Source organism: Saimiri boliviensis, chromosome 13, assembly GCF_048565385.1.
Source record: "Saimiri boliviensis isolate mSaiBol1 chromosome 13, mSaiBol1.pri, whole genome shotgun sequence".
Taxonomy (NCBI): Eukaryota; Metazoa; Chordata; class Mammalia; order Primates; family Cebidae; genus Saimiri; species Saimiri boliviensis.
The window spans coordinates 15,175,076-15,190,458 of NC_133461.1; the positions used below are offsets into that span (position 1 = coordinate 15,175,076).

General features: G+C 43.8%; 1 protein-coding gene and 1 long non-coding RNA gene across 8 annotated transcripts in view; one reads left to right on the forward strand and one right to left on the reverse strand.

The window, feature by feature from the left end:
• The window catches only part of SERPINB8 (serpin family B member 8), a 15,856-nt gene continuing 473 nt past the window's right edge, over positions 1-15,383 (reverse strand). Inside the window, exons 1-8 of one of the 4 annotated variants that reach the window (XM_039463863.2) lie at positions 14,389-15,055; positions 12,331-12,450; positions 8,977-9,154; positions 7,514-7,651; positions 5,546-5,663; positions 3,674-3,816; positions 2,130-2,282; positions 1-517 (exon numbers count right to left, since the gene is read on the reverse strand). In XM_039463863.2, coding sequence (XP_039319797.2) covers positions 113-517; positions 2,130-2,282; positions 3,674-3,816; positions 5,546-5,663; positions 7,514-7,651; positions 8,977-9,154; positions 12,331-12,335 — 1,140 coding nt within the window. In that variant the 5' untranslated portion in view covers positions 12,336-12,450; positions 14,389-15,055 and the 3' untranslated portion in view covers positions 1-112. Of the gene's footprint in view, positions 518-2,129; positions 2,283-3,673; positions 3,817-5,545; positions 5,664-7,513; positions 7,652-8,976; positions 9,155-12,330; positions 13,553-14,388; positions 15,056-15,383 lie in introns of those variants that run through there. The other 3 variants (XM_074383284.1, XM_074383283.1, XM_003926007.4) reach the window with 3 other exon arrangements.
• LOC104651061 (uncharacterized) overlaps positions 15,193-15,383 on the forward strand; it is a 21,642-nt gene continuing 21,451 nt past the window's right edge. For all 4 annotated transcript variants that reach the window (XR_012513067.1, XR_012513069.1, XR_012513068.1 and 1 more), the window contains exon 1: positions 15,193-15,326. This is a non-coding gene — a long non-coding RNA (uncharacterized LOC104651061). The remainder of the gene's footprint in view (positions 15,327-15,383) is intronic.

Consider the following 15,383-nt stretch of genomic DNA (forward strand, 5'->3'; position numbering starts at 1 on the left):
TCCGGGGACACATGCTTTATTTTGGCATTGAAGTCACTGCACCGACTGGGTCACATGGAATGTTAATTAAGGCAAGGTAGGCAGAAGGCAACTGTACAGCAATTGCACCTCTTTAAGGAGAAGAGAACCTGCCGCAGAACAAGATGCAGCTGGTTTTGTGGTGCGTGATGAAGAAAAGGAAAGGGTGGTCTGCACAGAATCTCGGCTCTGTCCTGCTGCACCTGGAATTCCTGACCACAGCCGTGGCTGCGGCAGCCTCTGTGCCTTCCTCGTTGACCTCCACAAAGCACTTGTGGGCAACCCTGGACACAGGCACATTTTTCTTAGTTGACATTCCAGAAAAGTCTGCCTTGGCTTCATCAAAAGCATCGATCATGCCTAACCTTCGAAGGAAAGGCTCCAAGTCATAACTCTCCTCCAGCTTTAACCTGGGAAGGAAAACTTGAACCTTACTTTCTGTCAACTTTTCTGGATTTGTCCAAGCTTTGAATTTCTCATATGTAAGTGTTTTTTCCACCTAGAATAACAAAGAGTCAAACCTTAAATTTAGATGACAATAGCCTGGTACCCACACATTCACTTATTACCCCTCCGCCAATGACATGCAATCAGATGGTAGGTTCTGGTCCAAGATAATCTACAGATATTTTCTTTTATAAACACACCAAGATTTTCTCCCAAACTCTCGTATTCTCCAAGTCTTACGGAGACAAAAGTAAAAGGGCTGGTAAAACACCTGAGACAGGCAGAAATTTTTAATAAAAACAATTTGTACCTAACTCCTTTCAAATGTTAAAAAAATAATTTTTAACAGTTTAGAACATTCTAAGCAAATCATTATACCAATTTTCATGCAATACACATTACTATGAGTGGGAGAGACTGACAAAAGACAAAAAGCTTGGCTTAGAACTCTGCTTCCGAGTCTAAGGAGGGGCTATTCAGTGTTAAATCAGAGGGCAACTCTTTCACAGTAAAAGAGAGGGAATCGGGTTTCATCTGAAGATGAAGGGAGGCATGAGAAGGAAGCAGCACGAGGGGAGAAGTGGGGAATTAACAAGACTTCATCTGGAGTCCTTGTCTATCCTCTGCCTGTCCTTGAGTTAGCTCCAAATTCTTCAAATCCATCACTCATTCTATTTATCAATAAGGTAGAAAGAAAAAACGGAGAAGGGCCTTCCACTTGCTTCTTCCCTTCCCTTTGCCAACTGGAGTCCAGGTGAGTGCTCCTCTCCAGTGAGCATTGTTTTGATTTTGACTCTCCTAATCTTCTCATAAGGGATGGCAGATGTCATCCCTGACTTAGGGCAGTAGCTTTCTGATTCCAAAAAGAAGCCAGAGAAATCAAGCAGCCCATCCTCAACATCCTTTGCATTGGTGTGCCAGAACTGGCTTGTATCAATTGTTAAACCCTTGGTAGCCTAAAGTCAGCCATGGTGGGAGTATTTACCACGTCATGAGAATCAGCAAACTTTACAAATGGAGGCTTCTCCCACCTCCCAGAGCTGGGTTACTAGTGAACTATTGGTCTTACACCTCCTACCTTGCAAGTTTACTTTCCCCCTTCCTGGACTCTGTTCCTTTTCTGTCATAGTAAGACTTTTCTCTCCTCTTGTATAAGGTAAATTTCCCACCTGTACTTTAGACCTTTGCTATTCATAGTGCGGTTCTAAGCATCTGTATCACTTGCCATCTTGCTATAAATGCAAGATCTCAGGCCACACTCTATTGAATCAAAATCTGCACTTTAACAAGATCACTAGAATCATAGCTGCATTAATGTTTGAGAATCACTGCCCAGATTGATCCCTACTCTTCTTCTAAGACTTCTGTGTGATAATCACTGGGCTGTCAAATAGACCTTCCATGCACAATAAAGAATAATGCTCCAAATAATAATATATTTGGAACTCTCTCTTCTTAGCTTCATCAAAACTTGTCCACTCATATACGTATACACTCAACAGAAATACATGAACATGTTCAACAAAAGACATGCAATGATGTTCACGCAGCACTACTTGTAATAACCCCCATTGGAAACTCCTCAAATGCCAGTCATAGACGGATGTAAAGAAATGAGCTCAGCTGGATTCCATAGAAACTCAGACTCATTGCCCAGAGCTTACCACGGTGAGGTCTGTGTTGTCATCGGGAAGCAGAATGACCATGCTCAGCTCCTTTTCCATATAGGGCAGCTCCAGGACCTGGGTGTGCACCTCATCCACATACCCCATTTTAAATTTAGCTTCCTTAAACATCATCTGCACTGTCTTTTTTTCCTAATAGAAACAGGCAATTAAAATTAGATTACTGAAAAATGGGCATAATTTACTAAAAACAGGATATGTCTAACTCACAGAAACTCTAGGTGTGTATAATTACTGTCTCTGCACATTTATGCTGATGGATGTAAAATCTTCATTAGTACATCTTGGTATTGAATATAGAACAAGCTATGGTTCCAGCAGATCAAATATTACCAGGTGAGAAAGAAATAGTTTGGTAAATGGAGAAGGACATAAAAATCTACAATATTCTTAGTAGACGTTGTGTTTGCTTTTTAGAGAACATTCATAGAGAAGCCTTCCCATGGAAGTTTCTAACTAAAAATCATTTATCTAAGTTACAAGGAGCATTAACTAGTGTTCAGGCCCTTGGGCTGAAGGATCTGGTTAGAAAAGATGTATAGTCCAAACTCTGAAAAGTTGCCCAGTCGTAGAACTGGTCTTATGGCCTTGATTTTCTTGGGAAGGGGACCTTGACGAGATGTGTAAAGTCTGCTGTTTTTAAAGCATGCATCAAATATATTCTTAACTTTCATATCTTTGTGCAAAATGCAATTATCAAGTTGACGGATGTCAAATCCCAAGCTAAGAACTATTGATACCAGCCATTTTCATATTCAAAAGGGAATGCAGAAAGATGTTTTTAAAGTTAGGCTTTACATCTGCTAACATCTTTTTCTTGTGTTCAAGATTGTATAACTTTGAATTTTAAGGCAATAAATAGGCATAGTTGCCACTGATATTGCAAAAAAGTGTCTAAGTAAATATAGTCAGTAAATAGCATCATGCAAACATAATTCCAAGGCTTAGAAATTTTCCTCCAATCCAAATCATATGACCAGAGATAGAAAGGAGATTTGATCAAAGATGGAAAAACAAAACTGTCAATTGAAAAATTATTTTTGTTTCTCTCCTCCTTCTGCTATTAAGGATATACAAGAGGCATTGAATTTGTTCAGAAAAAAAAAAGACAGGCATGGTGGCTCATGCCTGTAATCCCAGGACTTTGGGAAGATGAGGTGGGTGTATCACTTGAGACCAGGAGTTCGAGACCAACCTGGGCAATATGACAAAACCTTGTCTCCACAAAATATACAAAAATTAGCCAGGCCTGGTGGTGTGCACCTGTAGTCCCAGCTACTTCGGAGGCTAAGGTTGGGGGATCACTTGAGCCCAGGAGGTTGAGGCTGCAGTGAGCTGAGATTTCACCACTGCACTCCAGCCTCGGTGCCCAAACAAGACTCTGTCTCAAATAAAATAAAATAATAGAATAGAATAGATTAAAAATTAAGATCATTTCAAATAAATTATTCACTTTTTGAGAGAGTATTTCCTGCGATACTACTTTAGGAAAGCAGCAGTATAGCTAAACAATCCTTCCCTACCTTACTGGTTTTAAAGAGCATTCCCCTTGTGTACTTTCTGTCAAATTGTTCATTCCACTTTCCTTTGAAATAGATGGCATTCACAAGGACCAGCTTTGTCAGGGGACCAACTGTCCCAACATCCAGTACCTCTGAAATCTTACCTATAAAGAATATGAGAGGTTATTGCAATTGGGGGCAGGGAGAAATAAACATTATTTTTAAAAAATCTCTTTGAAACATAAGGCAGAGGCTTGGTTGAGAGTCAGGCTGGAGTTCTGTCTTTCTTGCCACCTGATGAATTGGGTGATGGTGTTTAGCAGTGTGTCACACACAGTGTATTGTTTATGCTTAAGAAAAAAATCTTGAAGTAGGTAGGGCAACTATCCTTTTGCTTTCAATTTATGATGCAGAAATTCAGAATCAGAGCATTTGCCAGATTTTTTGCCTAGTGCACACAGGTAACAAGTGGCTGAACTGAGAACATCACCTGAGTCTGGATTCTGTCTATGGGACAGTCAACCTTGGCACTATCATCTCTAAGCTTCACCACTACTGTCATTTTAAGCCAGATAATTCTTTGTTATGGGACCTGTCTTGTGCATTGTGGGATGTTCAGCCAGCACAATTTCTTCCAATTTGACAAGAAGACTGTCTTCAGCCATTATCCAATGGCACCTGGAGGGCAAAACCACTTCTGGTTGAGGATCATTGCTCTATGCATATATTCAAGCTTCATCAGACAAAGAAAGGCTTCCAAAGGATGAGGGAACACAGACCTGCCAGCGGGAAAAGGCAGCCTCTGAAAGGAGTGAATGGGGCAAAGGAATTAGGGGCATGGAATAGAGGGGCCCAAGTTGAGTTGTCCAATGAAAGGGTAACAAGGTCATCTCCAAGCTCCCCTCCAGCTCTAATATTCTTGGGGAAATGTGGGCAGTCAGCCTAAGGGAAGGAAGGGCATAAGCAGCCCTGGAAGAGATGTGACAGGTACAGGGAAGCGAAGGGGAAGGTGTGGAGAAGCTTCTGGGTTCCTCGGGTGTCAGTACTGCTGTAACAACTGGAGAGACCACTGGACAGATGACGTATGAAAACACCCAAGGTTCTTCCCTTCCCATGGTAATTATTTTATTGGCTTTCAGTAGAATCACGGGTATTACTTCTGCTACACACACAGCGGTTGTACCATAGGGATGGAATGGATGCAGTAATAACTGCCAGGTTGTCACTTTAAATAAGTGATTTAATTCCTCCACTGTTTACAAGTATTGAAATTACTTGTTAGGTATTTAGGATGCTTTAAAGTATGTGTCCCCCCACCGTACACTCCCTTTTCTTACTGAAGTCAAGAACTGGCAGAAATATTTCTGGTGGGATGGAGTGTGGTCTGGGCAGGGCACACTGCAGGCTCCGTGTTAGCTGCACCTCTAGAACTGGGAGCAAATTCAGAAAAGGCCACACTCTGAGAGCAAATGTAGTTAAAAAGGAGGGAGAAGGCTGCAGATCAAACTACTGAGCTGTCTCCATTGCCACGGAGAGATAACATGATAGTACGAAATGTTGTCCTCTCTAGGCTGCAACTTAACTGAATGCCATTCCACCTCTAAGCACAGAAAGCCCTCTCAGACAGAAGATTCCAAGGAGGAACCATTTTCCAGGGATTTTCCAGCATGGTCCATAGGGGAGGAGGTCTGACATTCAACATTAGTTTTAGAAATCAGTAATTTGTGATCTGATAAGAAATGACAGAATTGCACCGTTGGCCTGCAAACTCAGCCAACATACACAAACAGGCCTGTGATAAGCAGGTCACAGTGGCGACACTGGAGGTCCCGTCCCCGCCACTCTCAGCCTCGCTGCATAGCAGTTAGATCCACAGAAATGAAACTCTCTCACCTTCAGTCTTTTCCGCCACCCAGTCATTTATATGTTTCCTGCACTCTTCAGTGTCTTCAGCAAAGGACAGCTCCTCCAGCTCTGCCTGATAGAACTTCTGACAGGATTCCTTAAAGTCCTACAAACACAGAACACTGAGTTTGGTCTCATTGGGTAAAGCTTCCCACAAATGCAAAAGTATTTTGTTTTCTCTTACTGCGTTTCTACCATAAATGTTTGGACAGGTCACACTGCACTTTAAGGTGCATGCACGCAATTAACAAAAAAGTATGGGTCACCTGTTCCTCCCTGGTACTGGGCAAGGTGCTTGGCTTGAGGAGGTCCACAGCCTGATGAGAGGCAGGTGAGACACCCAGACACTTACAGGACATCATGAGCAGCCACTCTCCACAGAGCAGCCCAAGAGCATCCCTGTCAAACACTCTGCACTGACTTCAATATTGTTTCCTTCATTAGGCAATCTAGCATGCTTTTACTCATTTTGCATCACCAGCACCAACTACAGCACTGTGATTTTGGCTGAATGAGGGGCTTTATAAGGGAACCAGATTGTTAAGAAATGATGTTGAACAGAAGGAAACAGCATTTTAGATCTGGGTCATATGGTTGGTTGGAAGAATACAGAGCAAGGAAGGTCCCAAGGGAATGGAGTGTGATAGGCCTGGATCATAGTGTGTATGCAACTGGATTCATACATGCGTGTGCATGGGTGCACATGTGTACATCTGAGTGCTTGTGCACATGCATGTATGTGAATTGCATGTATGTGTGCATATGTGCACACGTGTATGTGTGCTTGTGTGTATCAGGGAGGGAATTCAGGAAAACAGTGGCGGGAGAAGAGCCTTGAAATGTAAGTTGGTGTCCAATTAGAAAAGGCCTGTACCCAATATATTAAAACCCAGATAATTCACCTCACATGACAGCATCACCCTGAATATTATGTGGCATAATTTTGGGACCTCACTGATTATGTTATGACAGGCTGGACTAGGAAACCTTGGAACCATATGCCAAAGTAAACAGAAACTACCTAGATTTAAAACCTCAGTTTTATGAACAGATTTTCATTTTAGAAAGATGATTGTGTTAGTTGTAGATGCAATTCAGAAAAGGGAGGCAACTTTAAGAGAACCTGAGAGGCTGTCTCAGCAGGAAGCAACCCAATAGCCAGATGTGGGGCTGCAGAGGTGCTCTGTTCAGTGTGGGGAATGATGTCATCACTCAGGGATAAGTAATTAAGGGGAAGAAGCAGGGCTGGGTGCAGAAGAATGGACATATTGGCATTGATAACAGGGACAGGTGTAACAAAAACAATTTACAAAGGACGTAAGTCAGAAGCCATCATAAAATCTAAAATTATAGGCTGGGCACCATGACTCATGCCTGTAATTCCAACACTTTGGGGGCCAAGTGGGCAGATCATGAGGTCAGGATTTCGAGACCAGCCTGGCCAACACAGTGAAACCCCATCTCTACTAGAAATATGAAAATTAGCCGGGCATGGTGACAGGCACCTGTAATTGCAGCTACTCGGGAGGCTGAGGCAGGAGAATTGCTTGAATCTGGGACGCAGAGATTGCAGTAAGCTGAGATGGTGCCACTGCACTCCAGCCTGGGCAACAGAGCTAGACTCCATCTCAAAAAAAATCTAAAATCATAATTGTAGAAGTGTAATTCCAAGCACTTTATTTTTTCCTGGAAATGGAGTCTCGCTCTTTTCACCCAGGCTGGAGTGCTTTTAGTAGAGATGGGGTTTTGCCATATTGGCCAGGCTGGTCTTGAACTCCTAACCTCAGGTGATCTGCCTGCCTCAGCCTCCCAAAGTGCTGGGATTACAGGCGTGAGTGACCACACATAGCCATTTCAAGCATATTTTAAGTCAGCATGGTTGTACTTTATTCTCTGCTCTTCTGTGGTCTGACTTATTTTCTGTTTCTTTTTCATCAATATATGAGTACTACTTACTGGAAGGAAATCACATGTCTTTTCTCCAAAGAGTCTGTTGGCAGTTCTAAGCAAGTACTGAGTGCGGGTTCTGTTAACTTCACGGAGAAGTGACTGGAAACCTTGGTGAATATCTCCATGTTCGTATAAACAAAGTGCCTGGGAATAGAAACCAACACTGACTTGTAATACTGCCGTTATACTCTCCCAAAGAGCTATCTCCAAACAAATCTCTGTACTTAAAAAAAAATCACACAGGATCCTATTTTAAAAAGGTTCGGCCTAATTGTCTAGTACAGGGTTTCTCAACATGGGAATGCAGCATTCACATTTGAGGCCAGGACACTTCCTTGTCTCATATAAGCATTGCAGGATATTTGTAGCATTTCTGGCTTCTATCCACTAGATGTCAGTAGCACCTCTCAGTTATGGGATCTAAAACTCCAGGTGTTGGCAAGGGTCCCCAGGAAGGAAAAATTCACCCACCGACCCCCACCTCCCACCCTCCAGGTGAGAACCTCCAGTCTAGCAAAATCTTTCATGCCAACAAGGCAGTGTCCAATACATCAGGGGAAAGGCAGAACAGAAAAAAGTAAGTAACTGGGATGAATTATGACTTGGGGAATACAAACAAGAGTAGAAATAAAATCAAAAATGTTTCATCTGCAATTTTAGAGAAGTTATCCAGCCCATATTATAAATTAAATGTCAAGTCAGAGTGATATTAAGGTTGTTCCTGTATCTCCCAATCAACCCCAGTCCAAAGCCTCACTTTTCCAATCAGCTGAAAGAAACAACCACAAGAGGATGTCAACCGGGGTCCGAGTGCATTTTAGGAGATTATCCATACACCCCTGATACTGCTGGCAAAGTGATATCCATTTAGCAATTTTCTGGGACATTTTCACCAATGGTCAGAGAACTGCTCCTTAAGGATTATCCCCTTCCTTGTTTGCAGATAAGGTGATACATCACCATTTTGGACCAAACAGATTATACATCATCTAAACCACTCCAGAAGGTATAAGTCCACATTTGTGTTACATTCCTTTTCCAGCATGCATAATCATGCACTAAAAATAACCCACTTAACAAAAAGTTAATCTATGCAGCTGTACGTCTATTTAAAATAGAATGTTAGCAAAAGTTTAAAACGTAACAGGTTTGGAATATTTTGCCTTTTTGTGGGACAGAATTATAGTTTATCTTACTTATAAAAAATGTGAATTTGCCAGACTGTATTGATGATTTGATCTAGATGAAATATCTATGACTTGATTTCTCCCATAAACATCAGAGGAGGTGACCTTCCCAACACATTTCACCTTTCTACCCATTTCTGCTCTTCTCCACTGCCAAGCTGCTTCTCCTTCCACCTCCAGTTCCACATGCTTTCATCAGCTGGAGCAAAAATACAGAGCGACCGCTCTATGGAAGAACAAGGGAAACACACCATTCTCCTCCTTTGCAGCAAGCACACATACCTGGGACATCTGGACTGCGGTGCTTCCCTTTGCCCCCATGAAGACCATGGCCAAGGTAGAGGAAATGCTCATGGGAGAGAGGAATACATTTCTTGAGCTGTCTTCTTCCCCCAGTATTTTAAATAAGTTGATGGCAAAAGTGCCATTTGCTTCACAGAGGTCATCCATCAGGGAAGATCTGCATCAAACGCACAGCACAGAAGCACATCAGCCAAGCCCTCCTGTAGCCATGTGGTCATTCTTCCCACAGTCAGTGGATGCCGAGATGGCAGGTGGAATAACCCCCCTCCAGAGGCTTTCACTCCTAATTCCCAAAACCTGCGACTACATGATCTTCCCTAGCAATAAGGACTTTGCAAATGGTACTCAATTAAGTATTTTGAAATGTGAGATTATCCCGAGTTATCTCAGTGGACTTAATGGAATCCCAAGGGTCCTTTATAAGAGAGAGGCAAGAGGGTCAGAGTCAGAGACAGAGGCATGAGGATGGAAGCAGAGGTCAGAGGGATGGGAGCCACCAACGAAGGAATGCGAACTCCTCGAGAAGCCAGAAAAGGCAAAGAAACAGATTCTCTCCTGAAGACTCCAGAAAATAACATTGCTCTGCTGTACCATTTTGGACTTAGGACTTGCAGAGCTCTAAGATAATAAATGTGGGTTGTGTTCAGCTATTGCATTTGTGGCAAAGTGTTACCACACCAATAGGAAACAAAGCACTGGTTTATTCACAAAATAACCAATCTCAGGGCCCGTGACTGGTAGGTACCCCTTTTAGCAACAGGAGCACAGACACCCTACCAGACCTGACTGCTTCCTCCCTTGGTGTAGCAGCATCTTGGTGTGGCCAGGCACAGTGGCTCACACACGTAATCCTAGAACTTTGGGAGGCCAAGGTGGGCTGATCACTTGACGTCAGCAGTTCGAGACCAGCCTGGCCGATATGGTGAAACCCCATCTCTACTAAATATGCAAAATTTATCCAGGCATAGTGGCAGGCACCTGTAATCCCAGCTCCTTGGGAGTCTGAGGTAGGAGAATCACTTCAGCCCCAGGAGGTGGAAGCTGCAGAGAGCCAAGATGGCACCACTGCACTTCAGTCTGGGCAACAGAGTGAGACTTCATCTCAAAAAAAAAAAAAAAAAAAAAGAAAGAAAGAAAGAAAGAAAAAGAAAAAGAAAAAAAAGATCTTGGTGCCTGGCACTGTTTTCAGCACTTTCCATTATCACCCAATAACACATTGAGGTCAGTAACACATAGTTACTCCCCACTTTAGAGATGAGGAGACTGAGTGAGGTTTAGTAACTCATTCCAGAACCCTCAGGTAGCCATAAACACCTGGAACCCACAGGTTGTTTCCAGAGCCTGAATTCTTAATCATTACACAAAATCTTCCTATTGCTCCTAATTATCTTTCAGTTTAATATCTCCAACATAAGCTATAAAGAATGTTCTAAAACTTATAAATGCAATTCTTCATAAATAAAAACTGTATTTCTGTCATCATGGCCCATGAAAACAGCTAGATACATTTTACCAAATTTGAGATAGGCAGACCTAAAATATGGGGCTACTGGAAAGACCAAAAAAAAAAAAAAAAAAAAAAATGCTTTTCAAGATGACTCCGAAAAGATGCTGCATTTTCCCCAAGAGTTGCTGAAACTGGATTACGGAGTTACAAAGAAAGCCCATAGGCATGGATGTAAAATATGAAGCCCTAGTCTTGTCACTGGGTGAGCACTTTTAATCAGATGCATTGATTTTTGGATCCAACCTGGCTAAGAGGGTCTTAACACTCCCCGCAGCTTGAATAAACTTTAGACAAGCTAAACTTGACTAAATAAACAAACTAAACAGGCTTCCTCCTGCCTCTTAGGCCTTTCTTCTTTTTTCTTAAAGCATTTTATTTAGATGAGATGTAAATCTTTTTAAAAGCTTCTTGATAGTTTTACATCCCCGGACAGTCTTTGTCAAAGACCGGGAAGCCATCCCTTTGAAATGTAATCATCAAGAAAGACAGTATCCCTATCCACCAGTTCTGTGGAAGGTAGGAGCCCAACCCAGTCAGGCACCTTGCTTCAAGTGCTAAAAAGTTACTATAGCTTACTATTAATTATTATAATATTAGTACATTTTTATAAATTCTACATTATTTCTATTAAACCTTATAAAAACTTAGGCTATTATTTCATAAAATATTACAGTTCAACAACTCATCTCAATTTCTCTGAGCCTTTTTGCTCTTACAACTGAGAGCATTTGAGAAGATAAAAGGACAAACCATCATCCATAACGTCACGATCCTACAAGCTATTTTTTCTATTATCCTTTTTTTCATAAACATGTATAATTTTAACTGAAAAAAAATGTAAAGTAAAACAAGAAAAATATGCTCTAGTTTGGAAAATTAGCAAATGAGCAAAATGAAAAGTCCTGGAAACTCTACCTAGAGATATAAATCACCGTGCATGTGTTCATTTCTATAAACATATAGAGCATCATCCAGTTTCCCAGTGGCCTACAAAGTGCCTAGTACAGCAGCTTTGAAACTGTATCCCCTTAGTGGGGGTCTCGGACAGGTCTTCTGGGTGGGTCTCTTAGGGCAAGAGAGGAAAGGGGAATTGAGTGGCTGAGACAGGGAAGTGGGAAACAGCTATATTAAAGCATCTTCACTGTTGGATGTCTTGCTTAAGGCTTCCTCCTAAGACTTTTTTTTTTTTTTTTTTTTTTTTTTTTTTTGAGACGGAGTTTTGCTTGTTACCCAGGCTGGAGTGCATGGCAGGATCTCGGCTCAACACAGCCTCCGCCTCCTGGGTTCAGGCAATTCTCCTGCCTCAGCCTCCTGACTAGCTGGGATTACAGGCATGTGCCACCATGCCCAGCTAATTTTTTTGTATTTTTAGTAGAGATGGGGTTTCACCATGTTGACCAGGATGGTCTCGATCTCTTGACCTTGTGATCCACCCGCCTCGGCCTCCCAAAGTGCTGGGATTACAGGCTTGAGCCACCGCGCCCGGCCCTCCTCCTAAGATATTTTTAAACAGGGGAGTGTGTATTATTACTTAAACAAAAGAGTAAGTTTATAGTTTTTAAAATTGCAAAAGCAACATTCTAAATATAGAACAACAGCCTAAAGCAGCACACATTCTTTAAAGTTTAAAATAAATGTTAGTGCTGTTCAGAAAAAAAAAAAAAAAGTAGGGTTAGGGTTATGGTTAGGGTTCAAAAAAAAAAAAAGAAAACAAAATAAGTAAAATAAATGTCAATCAAGAAAATACAATCATGGCATAGTGTGCACCACAGTACTCTAAATAAATTATTACAGAACAAAATGTTCCAGGTCCTCACTATCCTCACCTCATAAGGCCTCTCCAGAGCTTATCCGAGGGCCTGCAGATGTTAGAAGGCAGAGGAGGCTGCGGACGCAAGTCCCAGGCCCTCTACAACCTCATCTCACGCTTAAGGATATTTCAGTGACTGGGAAGCAGGAAGGAATATTCAAACTTCATAGAAGTGGGCCCACCAGAAGGTGGCACCAAAGAAACTCAAAGATGGAGAGAATTAGGTAAACTGGGTAAGACAAAGACACAAATAAATTTGGATTTGATCCAACCTAAGAGCTTTGGACTCAGGGTGAGGCAAGCATGAACCTAGGTTGGGATGGGTGTGGGTGTGTGTGTGTCTGTGTCTGTAGGTGGGTTTCATCATCCTGTCTGAGCTATTGAATCAATAGTTTTAAAAGTTCTGAATGAATTGAATTATTGCATCAATCTCATCTTTACATTTTAACTGCTCTTAATTGCAAACTGCTACTTCTGATTTCTCCCATCTTTCCTATTCCTTCATCTCATTTCTCCACTTCCATTCCTTTCCAACACTCAGGTATTGGTCAGTATGTAGTATTTCCCATCAATATCTACCCTGCAGCCACAATACATATGCAGTTACATAAAACATATGCAGTTACATACACAATACATATGCACTTACACAAAAGTGCACCCTGATGGCCTCTGCTCAGGTCAGCAGGCAGGGGACAAAACCAGGTAACAGAATGACTCTTCCCCCCTGTCTTCCTAGTGCTCCAATCTCATTTGGACATCACAGCTTTTGAAACGGCTGGAATTTCAAACGAAATGGACTTTACCCAACATATCAAAAAAACACTTGATTTTAATATAATACAAAAAAATACTTTAGGTGCCAGCGCCACAATTAGATTGTGTTATAAAAACACAGGAATCAGAAGTTTTTATTTCCAACCAACCAAATAAATTGGCATTAAACTAGTTTTTCCTTTACAGGGGAACAAAGACAGAGGCAATTAAATACTGTCCATAGGACTCACAGAAAAAGTGAAAGTCAGCCTCAAAAGCAAGCCCTCTGTTTCTAAGTCTGTGGTATTATTCTCCTCCTGGGAGCCCCAAATATCTGTGAACTCCCTCTTCCACTCCCGGTTCCCCATACAACATCCAAAAGTGAGTTTACTCAAAGAGCATTTGTGTAGAACGTTCACTACCTGTTTGCGGAGGAGAAAATGAAGAATAAACTCCATAATCTCTGACCAAAAGCTTACACCCTGGAGAAGACATATATAGAAATGCGTAGTTCAAGTCAGTCAGGTGCTCTATAACAGGATAATTTCCCAAGTGCTAAGGAAGTCCTCAGAAAAGCAAAAACAAACAAACAAAGAAAAACTCTATAGAAGGCTGGTAAGTCTTTCCAGAGAAGTTGGCTTTAAAAGCTGTGCAGGCATTCTGTAGGTGGTGAAAGGGGGGTGCAAATTTCAGGCTGAGGAATTAGCAGGTGCCAAGAGTGTGGCAGGAAGACAAAGGGCATGGTTTTTGTGGGGCCCATGGGGTGGGTCTCCAGGGTTTCCTGTGAGCCACGTGGTAGTGAGACAGGATGGACCCCTTATGCCACATTTAGGAGTCTGAACTTGAGATTACGGTCTGGAAAGCCACGCATAGTTTTTAAACAAACATCTCATGTGAGTGCATTTGGGGTTTCAGAAAGATGACCTGCTTCAGTATTTGGTCTGAAAAGAGGCTGGGGAACTGGTAGGTAGGCCACCACCATGGGCCAGGGACTGCTAACGGCAGAGGGCTTGTCTGCAATAGAGAAGTGGAGGCTGGGATTGCCCGGCGGACTGACTGCTCACATAGGGATGGAGCACAGGAGGGCCAACTCCCGAGGCGCCTAGCTGTTATAAATTCACATTCAGTGTGGGTCATGAACCACTGGAATTTTACATGAGGAGTCAGGCCGGAATGGGAATATGACACGTTCCATTTGAGATGCGTGGAACACACCATACCAGGTGAACCCGTAACAAAGACAGTCAAGGATGTTTGTAAACAGGCACTGGGCGTGAGTAGACAGTCTAGAGCCAAAGACCCGGAGCCACCCGCATACCGATTCCAAGATTCCATGACCAGTGGATGAAACAACGCAGAACATCTAGTGGGGGCACCAGGGAAGAAATCCACCTGTTTCTGGGAATTTCCAATATCTAGTGGTAGTCAAAGGAAGAGAGAGAGAAGGACGAGGGAAAGAGAGAGAGGGAGAGAGAGACTGCGACCCAGCCATCTGGGTGTACTGGGAGAACTCGGAGGACGCGCCGCCCCTCCGACGGGCCCAGGGAAGAGGCGGCGGCCTAGGAGCCTGAGGCAGGGAAGCGGGAGGGCCGGGGGAGCAGCCCTGGGTGAGGCCGTTTGGAATGGGGAGGTCTCAGGCCGGAGTAGCAGCCCGAGGACTGAGGGTGTCTGGAAAGTGAGGAACTGGTTAAAGTAACGCCTGTGGCTGCCACTAGTAGGTGAAAAAGCTCCTCCCCCATCCCATTTGAGAGGAGGCAGCCAATGAAGAAGGGAATAGGAAAGATGCAGAGAAGGGAAGGGTGGAAAGAACGGAGGGAGGGGGATGGGGAGGAGGAGAGGGTGCAGCCGACGGGCTGTAAGCACCGGGGCTGGCGTGGGTGCCGGGTAAGCAGGGACCCGGCGCCTCCCCGACCTGCCCCGCGCGCCGCGTAAATTCCAGACCCGGCCTCCCGAGCTCCCGGAGCCTCCTCCGCAGCCGCGGCTCCTCCCACTTCCGTCCCCCGGCTCCTCCCACTTCCGTCCCCCGGCTCCTCCCACCTCCGTCCCCCGGCTCCTCCCACCTCCGTCCCCCGGCTCCTCCCACCTCCGTCCCCCGGCTCCTCCCACCTCCGTCCCCCTGCTCCCGCCCGAGCTTCCGGCGCTTCCAAACGCGGGGCGCGCCTCACGCGCCGCGCCCGCCGGGCAGCAAATCACAGCGCAGCAAATCGCCGTCCCAGCGACAGACGCTCCTCTTCCCCGCGCAGCCGGAGAGTCCGGGTGGGTCCGCACGCTCGGGATCTGGGGCCGGGCCCTCGGCCTTGGTCCGGTCTCGCG